Below are 12,783 nucleotides of genomic sequence, written 5' to 3' on the forward strand. Positions count from 1 at the left end.
AGTAGAGATAATATTCTCTTCTTACATTATTTCCGAGATATAGAGTAGAATTAGGTCATTCTCTAGAGTCTGTGTATAAGACCTTATGTTCCACAGTGCTAGCGATTGCATAGCGACAGAATACTGTATATAGCAGTTAGTGGGACTGAATGTTAGTGATCCACTGGCACTCTAGATATTTTTGTCTATTGGCCTAGGGGCTTGGTCCTCCCTTGTGACGCGATAATAAAGCCACAGGGTGCTGTATACAGTAGTTATTTAGACTCGATGTTAGTAATCCACTGTTATTCGAGACCGTGTATTCGTTATTAAAGATGCCTCAATAATTTAGTAGACGCTAGCTTAGAAGTCGCTACATCTAATCCCCTGGTGTGACTTATACGTTCCTTAGTTAACCATGCCTCTCTGCCCTTTTACAAGTGGTGATTAGTAGTCCGCTAGCCTACGGCCCTTAGGATTAACTATATTCGCCGTAGGGACTCCGAGTACTTGAGATTCTATGCCACGGCTCCCATCCGCGCCGGGAGAGGCCCACCGGATATTGAGTACGCCGACCATAGGGCCCTTGCACACGCACCTCTACACAGTTCGATGATCCTACAGGACCTCTGATACGTGACCCCATGGGGTTACCCTGTAGCTATAGATGAGACAGCTAGATAGCAGTTAAGAGCTGCAAATAGCTCTGCCAGGCCAGAACAACTGACATAACTGTGTATCCTGGTCGATCTACCGCACTGGACCTAAGTCACGAATCCAAGTTGATACGAAAAGGTAGGGGGACCCACTGGTTAGGTGAATCCCATTCAATTAGATACTATAACGTTGCGCACTGCTGCATTATAGCATCCTCCCCCCTAGGTGCACGCATCACAAGTCTTCCAGCCATATGACGCAGTAACAGCGTTGGCTTTATTTTAGCTAATTGTGGGGCCTTAGGGCCACACTGGATCCACATGACCAACCTGTCCCAATACAACAATTCACATCCCATATGCACTCGCATCAACCTCTCCCCTCCTTCCTTACGGTACAGCGTAACATAATATTTGACCCTACGCTCACACTTTGACATTTCGGGAGTTAAATGCGGCTCTCACAGTGTTCCAGTAGAGAAATAGCCTAATTCGTTGGGTACTGATACGCTAGGCCGCTATAGTAGCGCGTACTATAGTTGGGTGCTTGTGGCCTCTCTGGTGATATGCGATAAAAATGCGTGTAAGCTCTTTTCTTGGGGTGTTCTCCATGTTGACGTAATAAAAATTGGAAAGTAGTAGTTGGGTGAGGAATTGAGTTTGACGCGTCACGTTCCTGAGTGGGGTCAAGTGACCCCAGGCGTTTTGAATGGGATTGGACTACATCGGTAAGTCGCACCGCTGACAGTTGTAGTTAAACTTCACCCTCCATCCAAACTTCATTCCGACCCCTACTTTACGGCTGCAAGAGTCATGTCTTCTATTGGTTGAGAGTTCCCCGTGTTCTGGTAACTCTCTCTCCTGCATAAAGTCAACGCTGCGCCGACAACAAACCATTGACAACAAGCTGATGGTTCATGCCCACATGCATTCCTACAAGTCTCTAGGCTTAGCCACCCTCGTATTGTCCGTTCTAGAAGAACCTGTGACAGATGTGATGGGACATGCATGAATCAATACACTTGGGCTGGAGTAGAATTGGTTCTAGTCATTGATGTATAGATTTACAAGGCTTCACCGTGACCAGGGCCCCTCACAGCCTACTTGACCAATGGGAAATCCGTAGACGTAGTCTCGTTGACAAGTCCCAAAGAAAGAACAAATCCATATTTCCAGCTGTCTGCCCCCTCCAGTACCGGAGGCACCTGGATGTCTGCTCGCGACTCCCTGATTTCAGTCGTGTTGACGCCAAAGAGCTCATCACGCTTCGTGACGAAGTCTGGCGTGATCTGATCGTCCCCAGTGTAGCCCATGACTAACTCAGGAACACCCATAGGAATCGAAGAGTTCTGTTGGTCGTACCGCCAAGTGTGGAAGGTTTTTCCGTAGGTCCCGATCAACACATCTCCCATGATCGTATGATCGACGGAAGCTGGTAGATTGGGCTCGATCAGGTAGCCGCTGGTGATCTCATATACGTGGCTATGCCAGAGTTGTCGTTCTGAGTTCGATGGTCAGCTACTGTATTCTCATGACGATAAATCAGCACAGGTTGAAGTCTACCTTCGAAGTCCAGGGTTTCGAATGCTTTCGTGGTGATGATATATTCAATGCCGGCCAAGCGAGCCGGAGTGGTGGCCGTGTTGTAGACAGCACATTGGAGCATGTCTTCGGACAAGATGACGCAGTGATGGTTGGCCGAGATCTCCCAGTCGCTATGACCGGAGACAAAGTGAAAGCCGTTGAGGAAGAGCACCGTGCCTTCGCCACCATAATGCCCAAATGGAAGTGTAGCTAGCACCACGGGAGAAAGCAAGGAGGCCGCGAGAGCAACAGAGAAAATCTGTGGGAACATTGTGATGTGTGCTGTGAGGGATTGTGAAAAAGACTGTCTGATTCAAGGTGATTTGGTTAGCCGTAGCTACAAAGTGATGGCGAGGAGGCCAATATATACCCCAGGAGATTTGGATGTCCTTCAGACCCGGCGACTGCTTGCACATTTCCATGTCACCGAGCCGGCCTTTCCTGTCCGTTTCAAACTGGCGAACCAGTATTTCCACCAGTACTACGTCCCCTGGACCGTATACAAACCCAGCACACCAGCCTCTCCTCGTCTTGAGCAGTTTTCAAAGGACTGACATGCCGGTGTCGTCGAGCCATCATCCCCGAAGATGGTGGAGTTCGCCGATTAAATCCATGATGCTAGGGTAGGAACGCCTTTGCTTGACCGACAAGTCGACTGTGGGTCCCCGGGACCAAGAGGAGATTCGTTCCTGAATCTCTCATAAGTGCGCGGCGTGCAGATATAGGCCGGCAGAGTCACGGTTGAGTGGTACCTCTCGGATGCGAAATCAAGAGCCTTTTTCATCGTGGTAGGAGAAGGCGCTAGTGTACCCCAGGCGAAGAAAAGCCAGAAGTTGGCGATCTGGACCCTAGGGAATGCCTTGAAGCGGTGGTAAATCGGTCATAGAAGCACTGCTGTCAGTTCGAGTAGATAATTATGAAAATTAATCCTTCCAAGGTGGGAATGATCAGATACTATATAACTGCTTCATTGAGCACGCCATCGCCCATGTCGAACTGGAGAGCTTGGGGGTGGATAACCTCGAGTTGACCTAGTCATATGCTGTACCCAGGACTGGAGCATGTTATCTTGGCAAGAGCAGGGATCATTGCAGTAGGGTGCGAGTCACGTTCACTTCAACGCTTGAACACTTCGGTAATAATCCGTTTCTCATGGTGTTGTCAGCCATCGGCGGAAGTTGTCAAAGTTACGACTGCTGAGGCAGATGGGGGCGGGGGAAGGGGATAATACAAGTTGAGGTTGGCTTCTGTTGCCGAGCGAACCTACGTATGAACCTGCGAGCAGCGACATAAACCTGGACTAATGAGAAGTTCGGTGGATCCACTAGAAATTCCACGCCGGCTGTTGTTGGCCGGAACTAATAGCTGCCAGCTGCCAGGGCTCTGGCAATGCTCCAACTCGCAGAAATGTTGATGACATGAGCAATGACGCTTTGAATCTGAGCAGACATTTCCAGGCAATTGGATTCACTTTTTGTCCAAGGGATCCATTTTCCCTATTAAACTGCCACACCTAACTGTGTCCACTGTAGTTCAGCCAAAGATATTGTCAGAATGCGGTTGTCGGGTCTTCAGAAGGAAGTTCTGGCTCTATACCGAGGTTGCCTCCGTGAAAGCCGTAAGAAGCCAGAGGCAACACGACCGCACTTTGAGTCTTTCGCAAGGTATGTTTCGGGGTTGAATCCAACGTCACTTGTACTGAATCAATTGCTAGGATTGAGTTCGAAAAGAGCATCAATATTGACAAAAAAGATTTTGCCGCAGTAGAGTTCCTGTTGCGCAAAGGACGTCGGCAATTGGAGGTCTATTCTGCACCAGGCATCAAAGACATCCACAGATGACGGGGTTGCTCAAGTGTCCGCCCAATTTGCGGAGATGTATCAATTGGGATGAATGGGCCAGACGGCCTTATGGTGGGCCCGTGAGGTTCTACATGTCATCATCAGCGACTGTCAACATCTTTTCCCACTGGTCGCCACTGGTCAGCACCTTCGAGTTTGGGAGGAAGGTGCAGCCGCATCTATATCATGCCGTTTGGAAGCCCTTGCGACCTCGTGGGCGAGTAAGCGCAACCCAGACCACCATGATACCTTTACTTCGACCACCGCCGTTGGGACGCGACGCCTGGTCGTCTAGCTTGAAAACTACATCAAACATATTTGTTCTAAGCCGCGTTTAGAATACAACTTGCAACATCAGTTTTCTTTCTTTTGGCTTTCTTGGACCTTGCTTTTTGGAAAACAGAAGATGCCTATCAACCTACCTTAGAAAGGAAGCCCACATCGACGGCCAACAATTGAATTTCCGCCATCACCAGACCCCAATGAGAACCTCGCGCACCAAGCTGCGATAGATGTATTCCGGATCCCACTATCTGAATCGGTCAACAAAGTCCGGCAGGAGCAGCGCCAGATCAGCCGCTCGAAGCGTGGTGTTCGTGTCAGTCGACGTGTGCCGGCGAGAGAACCGAGAATACGGGGCGAACCAAACCAAGAGGACACCCGGTACTCGTTGATGCGAGTGTCCGGGTTTCCTGAACACCCATACTGGGGTACTCTGCCATCAACCAAGGGTTCGCCCTCAAAGACCAGGCCAAGCGATGCGAATGAAGGCAGGCACACCAATAAAGAGCATACGCCTGTTCGTAGGCGTAGCAGCCAGGCAACGTCCTCTCTGAATCAAGTGCGCACACAGGTTACCTTAGAGTCGCATGATCGTGAGCGCAGGAGGCATGTGTCGAGGATTCATGGCCGGGATGCCAAGAAGAGGTATGGCGTGTCAGATCCGGCTGCTTGGGACGCAATCAGCAGAACGCTTGCTCAGCAGCGCCGGTTGTCATCCTTGACTATACCCGAACAAGTTGTTCAGGAGGCGCTTCACCCGTCAGATGTTCCTTCTCGGACGTCGAGCCAGCGGAGGACACTAAAACGCTTCACTAGGCAGCTAGAAAAATACGCGCACGCGGATGGTGCGACAGGGAAGTTTCCAGTCATCACACCGACAGAGTCGGATTCGAAAGTATCGATACATACGGTCAAGCCGTTGTTACCCTACTTGAAGGAGTTCCAAGCTGCAGGATTAGCTGTTACGTCCGAGGAGCAAGCACAAAGATCTCCGCATCGGCCAAGACAACCACGTTCACGACGTAAGCCCAGAACACCCAAACCTCCACGTACTCAGGAGCAGTTCGATATCAACCCAGACAGGCAGGATAACACTTCCGACTTGTCAACTTCCTCCAGCTCGTGGTCCTACATCGAGTTGAATCCCCAAAACGGGCTATCCCTTATGTTAATCGAGGAACTGCTACCGAACAAGCAGAGGTCCGAACGAAATAAATGCTTGCCATGGTTGAGAAAAAGGTCCCCAGCGCAGCCGAATGAGTCTCCACAGCGTACTGGTCCAAAGGTCGAAATCAATACGTCCCACAAGGACGCCTCTCCCACAAGAATCTCGAGGATCCCCAGTGTAGGACGTTCCAACATCTTTGCCGTTCACCATGAGCATAATGATATGGCAAGAGACGGAAAATTTCCCGGTAGCAAACCACATGTCATCAATCGCAGGGAATGCAATGCGCGACATGTGCACCCGTCGAGGAAAACCAGCGCAGTCGCGAGAGCTGCGAACGATGCGCGTCTTGTTCAAGAGCCTCGCAACCCTTCATTTCGCAGTGAGAGGGAGTTGGGGCGGGCTTCACTCCCTTTTCCGGGGACAATCGAAGAGGATGAAGGTTTTGTTCGACGCCATGTTCAACAGCCACAAATCAAAGAGAACCTGCAGCGCCATATCGAACAGCCCGTTATCGAACAGATATCTCCGGGCCATATTGGACAGGCACAGGGCGGACATGGCTCTCCAGTTTATGAAATATCAGATGTGGAGGCAAAACCCTTGCCACGCCTGCCACAAGAGCCCCCGAAAGCAGCGGCTCATTCCATATCTGAACTTCCTGACACGCGGAAGTCTTCTGTCAGCAATACATCATCTCTGGAGCTGGCATTGAATCGTGTTTCTCAAGACACGAATAAGGAGGAAGTGGAGGCAGGCAGGGACGCAATTTGCAAAGAGCCAGTGGCCCATGCTGCCTCGATGACGGAAGCAAGCAATGGACAAAGGCACCAGGAGCAACGGCCGCAGACAAAGCAACTCGACTCTGGTCTAGAAAATTCTGTCTTCGCGTTCCTAGGACCAAAAAGTAAGCCCACAGGTGTTCGTAAGGCTCAGCAGGGGTTAGCAATGTATACCGGGGCGAGACCCACAGCTCCTGCTAAGATCTCAGCTGAATCTCCAGTAAAGGACAGCAGACCAGTCGTGCCTCAACCCATGCGTCAAGCTCCCGTAATACCGATGAAAGATCCACGCAGAACTGGATCGGTCTCAGGCAAGCCCCCGATGCCTTTGGAAGTAGCGTTGAGTGATCTAGATGTTTTCTTCGATTATGATGACGGGGATATCAACGATAAAGACGTTCTCAAGGGTCTTCAAATTGCAGCTCGTGCAGCAGCAGACGAGACGTGTGATGCGATTATACGGCAAAGGACAGGCTTGAGAATACGACGGTTTCTGGCTGACCTGAAATCTATTGATGAGGTTAAACTGGACCCCTCAGATCAACGTGCGAGACAACGTCGCGCGGAGAGAAGGGCTAGAAGTCCAAATGCGAATGCAAGGAGACGAGCTCTTCGATTGAAGACATGAATAGTGATAGCCTGGCCGAATTAAGCTGCAAGTGGTATCTTGTGCAGCTGGCTGAGCCGTCGAACGGTGGCAAAGCCCGACGGGGATGCGACGAGGGAAAAGGGGCCACGTCACATCCACACAAGTAGTTCGTACTACTGGATAAAGGCTGACCAATTACCTGTATAAACTGTGTAAATCGCTTTCAATTGCATGTTTTTACAATAATGTTCAGGCTTACCTAATAAGTGCCTCTAAACTGGAATAACTTGTAGTATCGACGGCGGTAGACAGGGCATGACTAGGAGAGGGTTCATAAATAAACCTCGCCAATCTTACATGGGTGAACGTCTTGGCGCTCCCCTAGTACCCTTGTCCAGCAGGTTTAAGATGCATACTATACTTGCTCAAGCTCCATAGAGAAACCATGTTCTCTGACGGCTTTCTCCCACACCCCAATCATCTTCAGTTTTATTGCACCAGGTTACACAGGTTAAAGAGGTGCTAGCAAGACGTGACGTGACAGGAGAATTTGCCTAATAGGGTTTAGAGTCCAGGTCAATAAAATGGGCATTGACCCAGACCTAAAAAGAATGTGCTTACGAATCCTGCAGGCAAGATTGCCTAAATGGACGGATCCTTCGAGGCTACTCGACTGTGGCTTTGATATGTTACGGTCCGTGGAACCCATCGTAAACCGTCACCTTGAACCATTTTTCGGGGGAAAAAAAACAACACGTTGCCATGTCGCCGTCTAACCCTACGGAGCAGAACGGAGTGGCGCCGAAACACCGTGCCTGTGATGAATGCCGTAAGTGCCGACGGGTATCCACCGGTCGCGGTTCCGTTCCTTGACTGACGCGACGATTGGCATAGGTTCCCGAAAGCTGGCCTGCACCAAAGAGTCCGATGGATGTGCGAGATGCAAGCGCGAGGGCATTGCATGCCACTACTCGCCCCAGAAGCAGATGGGGCGGCCACGGAAACGTCCACGAGAGGAATCCAACGATAACGATGCAGCTGCATCCGCGGAGTTGGCCAACAAGACCCCCATGATCAACATACCTCCCGACACGCCAGATCCTGGCATGGCTTTCCTCAGCTTTGTCGCTGGAGGCGAACTTGGTCTTGATCATGACCTCAGACTTGATCAACCGATGCCAATGGGCAGCGGGTCGGACGATACGCAGGCTGGGAAGGTCGACTGGCAGTTTGGGTACACGGGTAACGACTTTGAAGCACTGAACTTTGATAATGGCGCTGTGGACCACGCCCCTGCTTTCTCGTCGACCAACCTCGATCCGGCATTATTCACCGTCGCCACAACCCCAGATGCCCTCCCGAATCTGTCGTCGGCCGGATCGTCTAGTTCGGCCGAGACCGCTGGATCTCCAGACTCAACCAACCAAAAGTGTGCTTGCACCGCAAGCCTGTACCTCGCCATCGACTTGATGCAGAAGCTGTCGTCCGATGTGACAGAAGGCGTCCGGCAAGCCCGCCTGGCGGCTAAGACAGCATACGAAGTTGTCAACTGCCCCGCATGCGCTCTCGCTGCAGGACCGGCTACCCCAACTTTTCATATTACGGCCGCAGCCATGCAAAACTTCCAAAACTTGATGTTACTAGCCACTTTGATCCCTAGTATCGCTCACGCTTACGAGCGCATCCTTACCTTAGTCGACAAGGAAACAGTCAGCGCCCAGGCCGACCGTCGCGAGATTCCCTTCAAGCTCGATGGCTACGGCGGCATGTGGGGCGCTTTCAACAACGGCCCATGTGCAGTAAGTGGCATTTTAAACCACCGCCTGATGGAACCAACACTATGGCGGCGCACTGTGCGTAGCCTACTTCGCATCGATGTGTATGGAATGTCGAGCTGCGATGCTAGCGGCTCTTTGACAGGTTCCGCCTCAACGCCGGATCCTTTCCATCTGGGACTCAAAGACATTGTCATCCAAATGGAGAACAGATCTAAGGCCCGGCATGCGCTTCTTGACGCAATGATTCTGTCTGGCGCTTGGCAGGAGCCGAACTGCACACTTAAGTTGCACAAAACGGGCGAGACGCCGACGTGCCAGAGAATCATTGCCATTGCGAGAACAGCGATTGACAACCTGGTCATTCCTTGAAGATTGGGAGTTTTCCAGCTGCGTTTTTGACGGTCGCAAATACCAGGTTTAAGCAAACAAACCTAGTTATACGTTTATGCTTTCTAAAATGCCAACGACCGACTCCATCACTTGGTCCGCCTCTTCGTTCGATATATCATCTCCCACATTCAAGCAGCGCTCCACCACCCCACGGTAAAAGCGACCTGTCTTACTACCAAGCCCAGGTACCAGCACCGGCAAAACGACCTTGTCCCGCCAACGCTCCGCTGAGTAGTGCGGCTTATAATAGGTCTGCAGAACCTTCCACAGCCCAATTTCCAACAACACTAATCCCAGGCTGTAGATGTCGTAGCTTTTGCAATACGGCCTTCGCGAAAGCCCACTCAGGGATTTGGGATGACGGTGCAGGTCGAGAATGGATGGATTCTTGGAGGCGACCGACATCTCCGTATCCAACTCGGGCCGCGATGCGTCGAAGCCCACTAGGTACGGCGCCGAGATGTCAGGTACCAGCGCCGCAGCTGCGGTGGCGTGCGTGGCGGAGGTCGATACCGCAGGCGGGAAGAAGAGGATATTGTTCGAGCACAGGGACTTGTGGAGCCAATCTAGCGAATGCAGCGACCACAAAGCCACTGCCAGGGTTTGTGCCAGTTTGATCCGCTCATTGAGATCGGGCGTCTTGAGTTCGCCACTAGAAATGAGCGTATGCAAGGTCGAGTACGATGCTTTGGGCGCCTTGTATATGAGACCATATCTGCTACTCTCTGCATCGTCCGTATACCCCAGGCAGTCTATAGTGTGTAAATCCGGGTGTCGGTCCGTGGCCGAGTGCATCATCCGGGCTAGATCGTCCAGCCGGCGCATATGCACGAATTTCTCGTCGAGGTTCAACTTGTCGTACTCGACCCACTCTATGAGCACCGTCCCCGACTTCTCATGGTACCCCTTGTTCCTTTTGGGGTCATTTTTACCGGAAACCTTCAACATGGACTTCGGGACCCGAAAGGCGAACGTGGGTTTGAATAACGCCTGGGGTTTGTTGTCGAGATTGATCCGCAACTGCTTCAGGTTGGCGGAGGCGTTGAGCCTGGGGTACACTTCGTTGGAGGCATGCTCTAGGAGATTGAGTTGTTCCACGTCCCGGTGGGCGGCTTGCAGGAGTTCGTACACCCAGGCTCGTTGGAGGCCAGGGAGGCGGGAGGCGGGGAAGAGTTGTTCTAGGCCGTCGTTGTAATCTGAGGGTGAGTGTTAGTAGATGACATGGTAAAGTATAGATAGGGGGGGAGGGGGGGTGGTCCCACGGATGGATATACCTTTTAAGTCTTTTAAAAGGGCGTCGAATTTGTCCTTGTCTTGGCACAATTAGCAATTCGTTCTGCTCAAGCCAATAGAAGAGCAACTTACCGGCAACCACCCATTTCGCTCTTACGGCCAGTGTGTGCGTCCAACTCCTGTCATTCCCTCCTGTCCCATTCTCACCCGGCTTCCATGCCAGGGCCTCTTTTTTCGCTAAGCCCCTCCCATCGTTCCCCTTTCCACCCTTTGCCCCAACCACTGCTTGCTCATGATCAGCCCCCTCAACAAGTCCATACCGCTGCCTCAATCTCCCCACGTCCGTAATCGTCCGATGCAACTCCGTCAGAATCTGCAACGCCAGCGTCCTCATTCCCCCGGCGACCATGCCACCACCCTGCTTCTCCGCCTGGCTGAGATGCGCCTCTAGCTTCCCCTCCGCAACGCCCCATTCCCGCCCCCATACCACGAGCCTTGTCTCCTCGATCTTGATCTTGCACGACACCTTTTGCGAGTCGGCGTCGAATTGCGTCGCCGTTGTGAAGTGTCCGTAGGCTTTTACGCAGCCGTCGAAGAGCTGACCTAAAACGCCGACTACGGCTAGGGCGGTGCCGAGGGCTTCGGCCATGGAGTGGTTGTTAGCGCACTATAGTCCCCGTCATAAATACCTCGATAAAGGCAGATTATTGGGTATGCTAATCGAGTCGTTAAATTCCGCGACCTTTAAGAAGACCATTTCGCTGTGGATCAAGATGAGAAATCCTGCTTTTTCACTGCATTTTCGGGACCATAATACGAAGTGGCGGTGCTATGCCGGTTTGGCCCACATAGTTGCAATTCGGTATGCGCTTCGCCGTCCACCACTTTACAGGCAATTCTAAGGTTGCTTTGGTAGGTGGCAGGTATACTTAAGTAAGCACTTGTGGATGTAGCCAAGAAACTAGTGCAGCTGACGCTACCCGCGAGTGCGCCCCTGAGCCTCTGACAGGAGTCTACTTTGATTAAATTGGTATAAGTGTCTTAGCTACGAATAATAATTTGATGTTACTACTCAAACAGAGTACTAACTGTTCTTAAATACGAATACCACGGCTTTGGACGTCGATTATATCGACGTTCAATATGAACGTGGCTATCAATTCATGACTAGACTGTCGGTGAGAACGTCAGCTGTGGCGAACAAAACTAATGTCGTACGCAGTCACATGATGCTAAATATGATGTAATGGCGATAAAATTCTTGTCATCAGCAGCTTCAAGTCTATCTTGTTTTCACAGGTTGTCAACCCGACTATAGTTCCGAAAAATAAAGCGCACGAGTTCAACGCAAGTGTGGCCTCCAAATTTCTCAATGACTTGGAGGACAACCTCAAGCCTGAGCTCTTGCTCTGGCTCGGTCACAAGAAGAGCACGGGAAAAAATGACGAACTAAAGCCATCCTCGGGCGTGGCCTTGGTAAGTACGATATCGTCGACACTATTACACTTGAGAATCAGGCGCGCGAAACCCTGAACGCTGGAGGCATCAAGAAGCTTGTCCTTGGTCGACTCTGCTAGTCGATGGATAATAAAAAACGAGGAAGGACTTTACAGTTGAGTGGGCCACATGGTATTCAGGGCTGTTAACTTGGTATAAGTCGAGTGGAGGAAGGAGCACTGTCGGAAATGATAGGCTGTGCTTCTGGCAGACTTCATTGCTGATTATGTTATGCGTCATGGGCTATCAGGAGTTTTGTATGCGATGGCAGTGATTTGATTTTCTTTTTTTGGTCAACCGTTGTATTAGGTCGTTTGGGCGCTCGCTCATACTGGGACGGCTGTGCCTATTGTTCTTGGTGTTACTGGGCCCATTCCCTCGTGGCTCGCTTTGCTGTTCGTATGAATTCTTGCTCTTTGTGAGCATTATTCAGAGGCAACGAATCCAGTTTAGGCAAGCCATGATGGCTCGATATATCCGTGAAGTGATTGATTACGAAGATGATGATTACCTAGTTACGCATCGAAGTTCCCGTTGGGAAGATGGGTTACAAGAGTGAGGCAAGTGGGCTGAATCCAGTGAAAGGGAGGAGTTCTCTAAACAAAACCGACTTCTTTCCGGATTATAATTATCAACTTTCAACTGTAGTTACTATAGATCAGCCCAGATACGAAGACATATAGAAGCAACATCAGTCTCTAAGTATCCAAACAAGATATCGAAAGCAAAACATCACAGAAGGAAGTGTTTCTGCTCTAGAGACTACACCTCAACAGGGCACAGCCACTCCACAGCATGGGTGTGAGCATTGAACACACCACGTATTAACGGAGAGCATCCATCGAGTTATGGAGTCTTAGTGAGAGACGTTGGCTATGTACGTACTTGAAGGGTAAGCCAAAAGCTTGGAATTCATCAGTGTCAATTCCCCGACCACGGAATCGATTGGCTCACTTTGCAACACTCACCCTTGGATACTGGACCCAGCAGGAATCGTCAGGGTC

General features: G+C 50.9%; 5 protein-coding genes across 5 annotated transcripts; 3 read left to right on the forward strand and 2 right to left on the reverse strand.

Annotated features, from left to right (window-relative positions):
- Window positions 1–1,735: 1,735 nt before the first annotated feature.
- BCR38DRAFT_483892 (uncharacterized protein) lies at window positions 1,736–2,490 on the reverse strand (the record flags this gene model as incomplete). The annotated part of the gene is made up of 2 exons (XM_040863679.1): window positions 1,736–2,136; window positions 2,199–2,490. The coding sequence occupies 2 exons, from the start codon at window positions 2,488–2,490 to the stop codon at window positions 1,736–1,738; spliced, it is 693 nt and encodes a 230-aa protein (XP_040717209.1).
- Window positions 2,491–3,773: 1,283 nt separating this feature from the next.
- On the forward strand, window positions 3,774–4,060 carry BCR38DRAFT_339720 (uncharacterized protein; the record flags this gene model as incomplete). Its single annotated transcript, XM_040855722.1, has 2 exons — window positions 3,774–3,883; window positions 3,934–4,060. The coding sequence occupies 2 exons, from the start codon at window positions 3,774–3,776 to the stop codon at window positions 4,058–4,060; spliced, it is 237 nt and encodes a 78-aa protein (XP_040717210.1).
- Window positions 4,057–6,920, forward strand: BCR38DRAFT_483893 (uncharacterized protein; the record flags this gene model as incomplete). The annotated part of the gene is made up of 2 exons (XM_040863680.1): window positions 4,057–4,281; window positions 4,488–6,920. 2 exons carry the CDS (start codon window positions 4,057–4,059, stop codon window positions 6,918–6,920), a joined length of 2,658 nt encoding a protein of 885 aa, XP_040717211.1.
- Window positions 6,921–7,643: 723 nt separating this feature from the next.
- On the forward strand, window positions 7,644–9,028 carry BCR38DRAFT_338930 (uncharacterized protein; the record flags this gene model as incomplete). The annotated part of the gene is made up of 2 exons (XM_040855659.1): window positions 7,644–7,710; window positions 7,776–9,028. 2 exons carry the CDS (start codon window positions 7,644–7,646, stop codon window positions 9,026–9,028), a joined length of 1,320 nt encoding a protein of 439 aa, XP_040717212.1.
- Window positions 9,029–9,094: 66 nt separating this feature from the next.
- On the reverse strand, window positions 9,095–10,931 carry BCR38DRAFT_483895 (prion-inhibition and propagation-domain-containing protein; the record flags this gene model as incomplete). Its single annotated transcript, XM_040863681.1, has 3 exons — window positions 9,095–10,245; window positions 10,324–10,362; window positions 10,415–10,931. 3 exons carry the CDS (start codon window positions 10,929–10,931, stop codon window positions 9,095–9,097), a joined length of 1,707 nt encoding a protein of 568 aa, XP_040717213.1.
- Window positions 10,932–12,783: the final 1,852 nt, after the last annotated feature.

Source organism: Pseudomassariella vexata, assembly GCF_002105095.1.
Source record: "Pseudomassariella vexata strain CBS 129021 chromosome Unknown BCR38scaffold_5, whole genome shotgun sequence".
Lineage (NCBI taxonomy): Eukaryota > Fungi > Ascomycota > Sordariomycetes > Amphisphaeriales > Pseudomassariaceae > Pseudomassariella > Pseudomassariella vexata.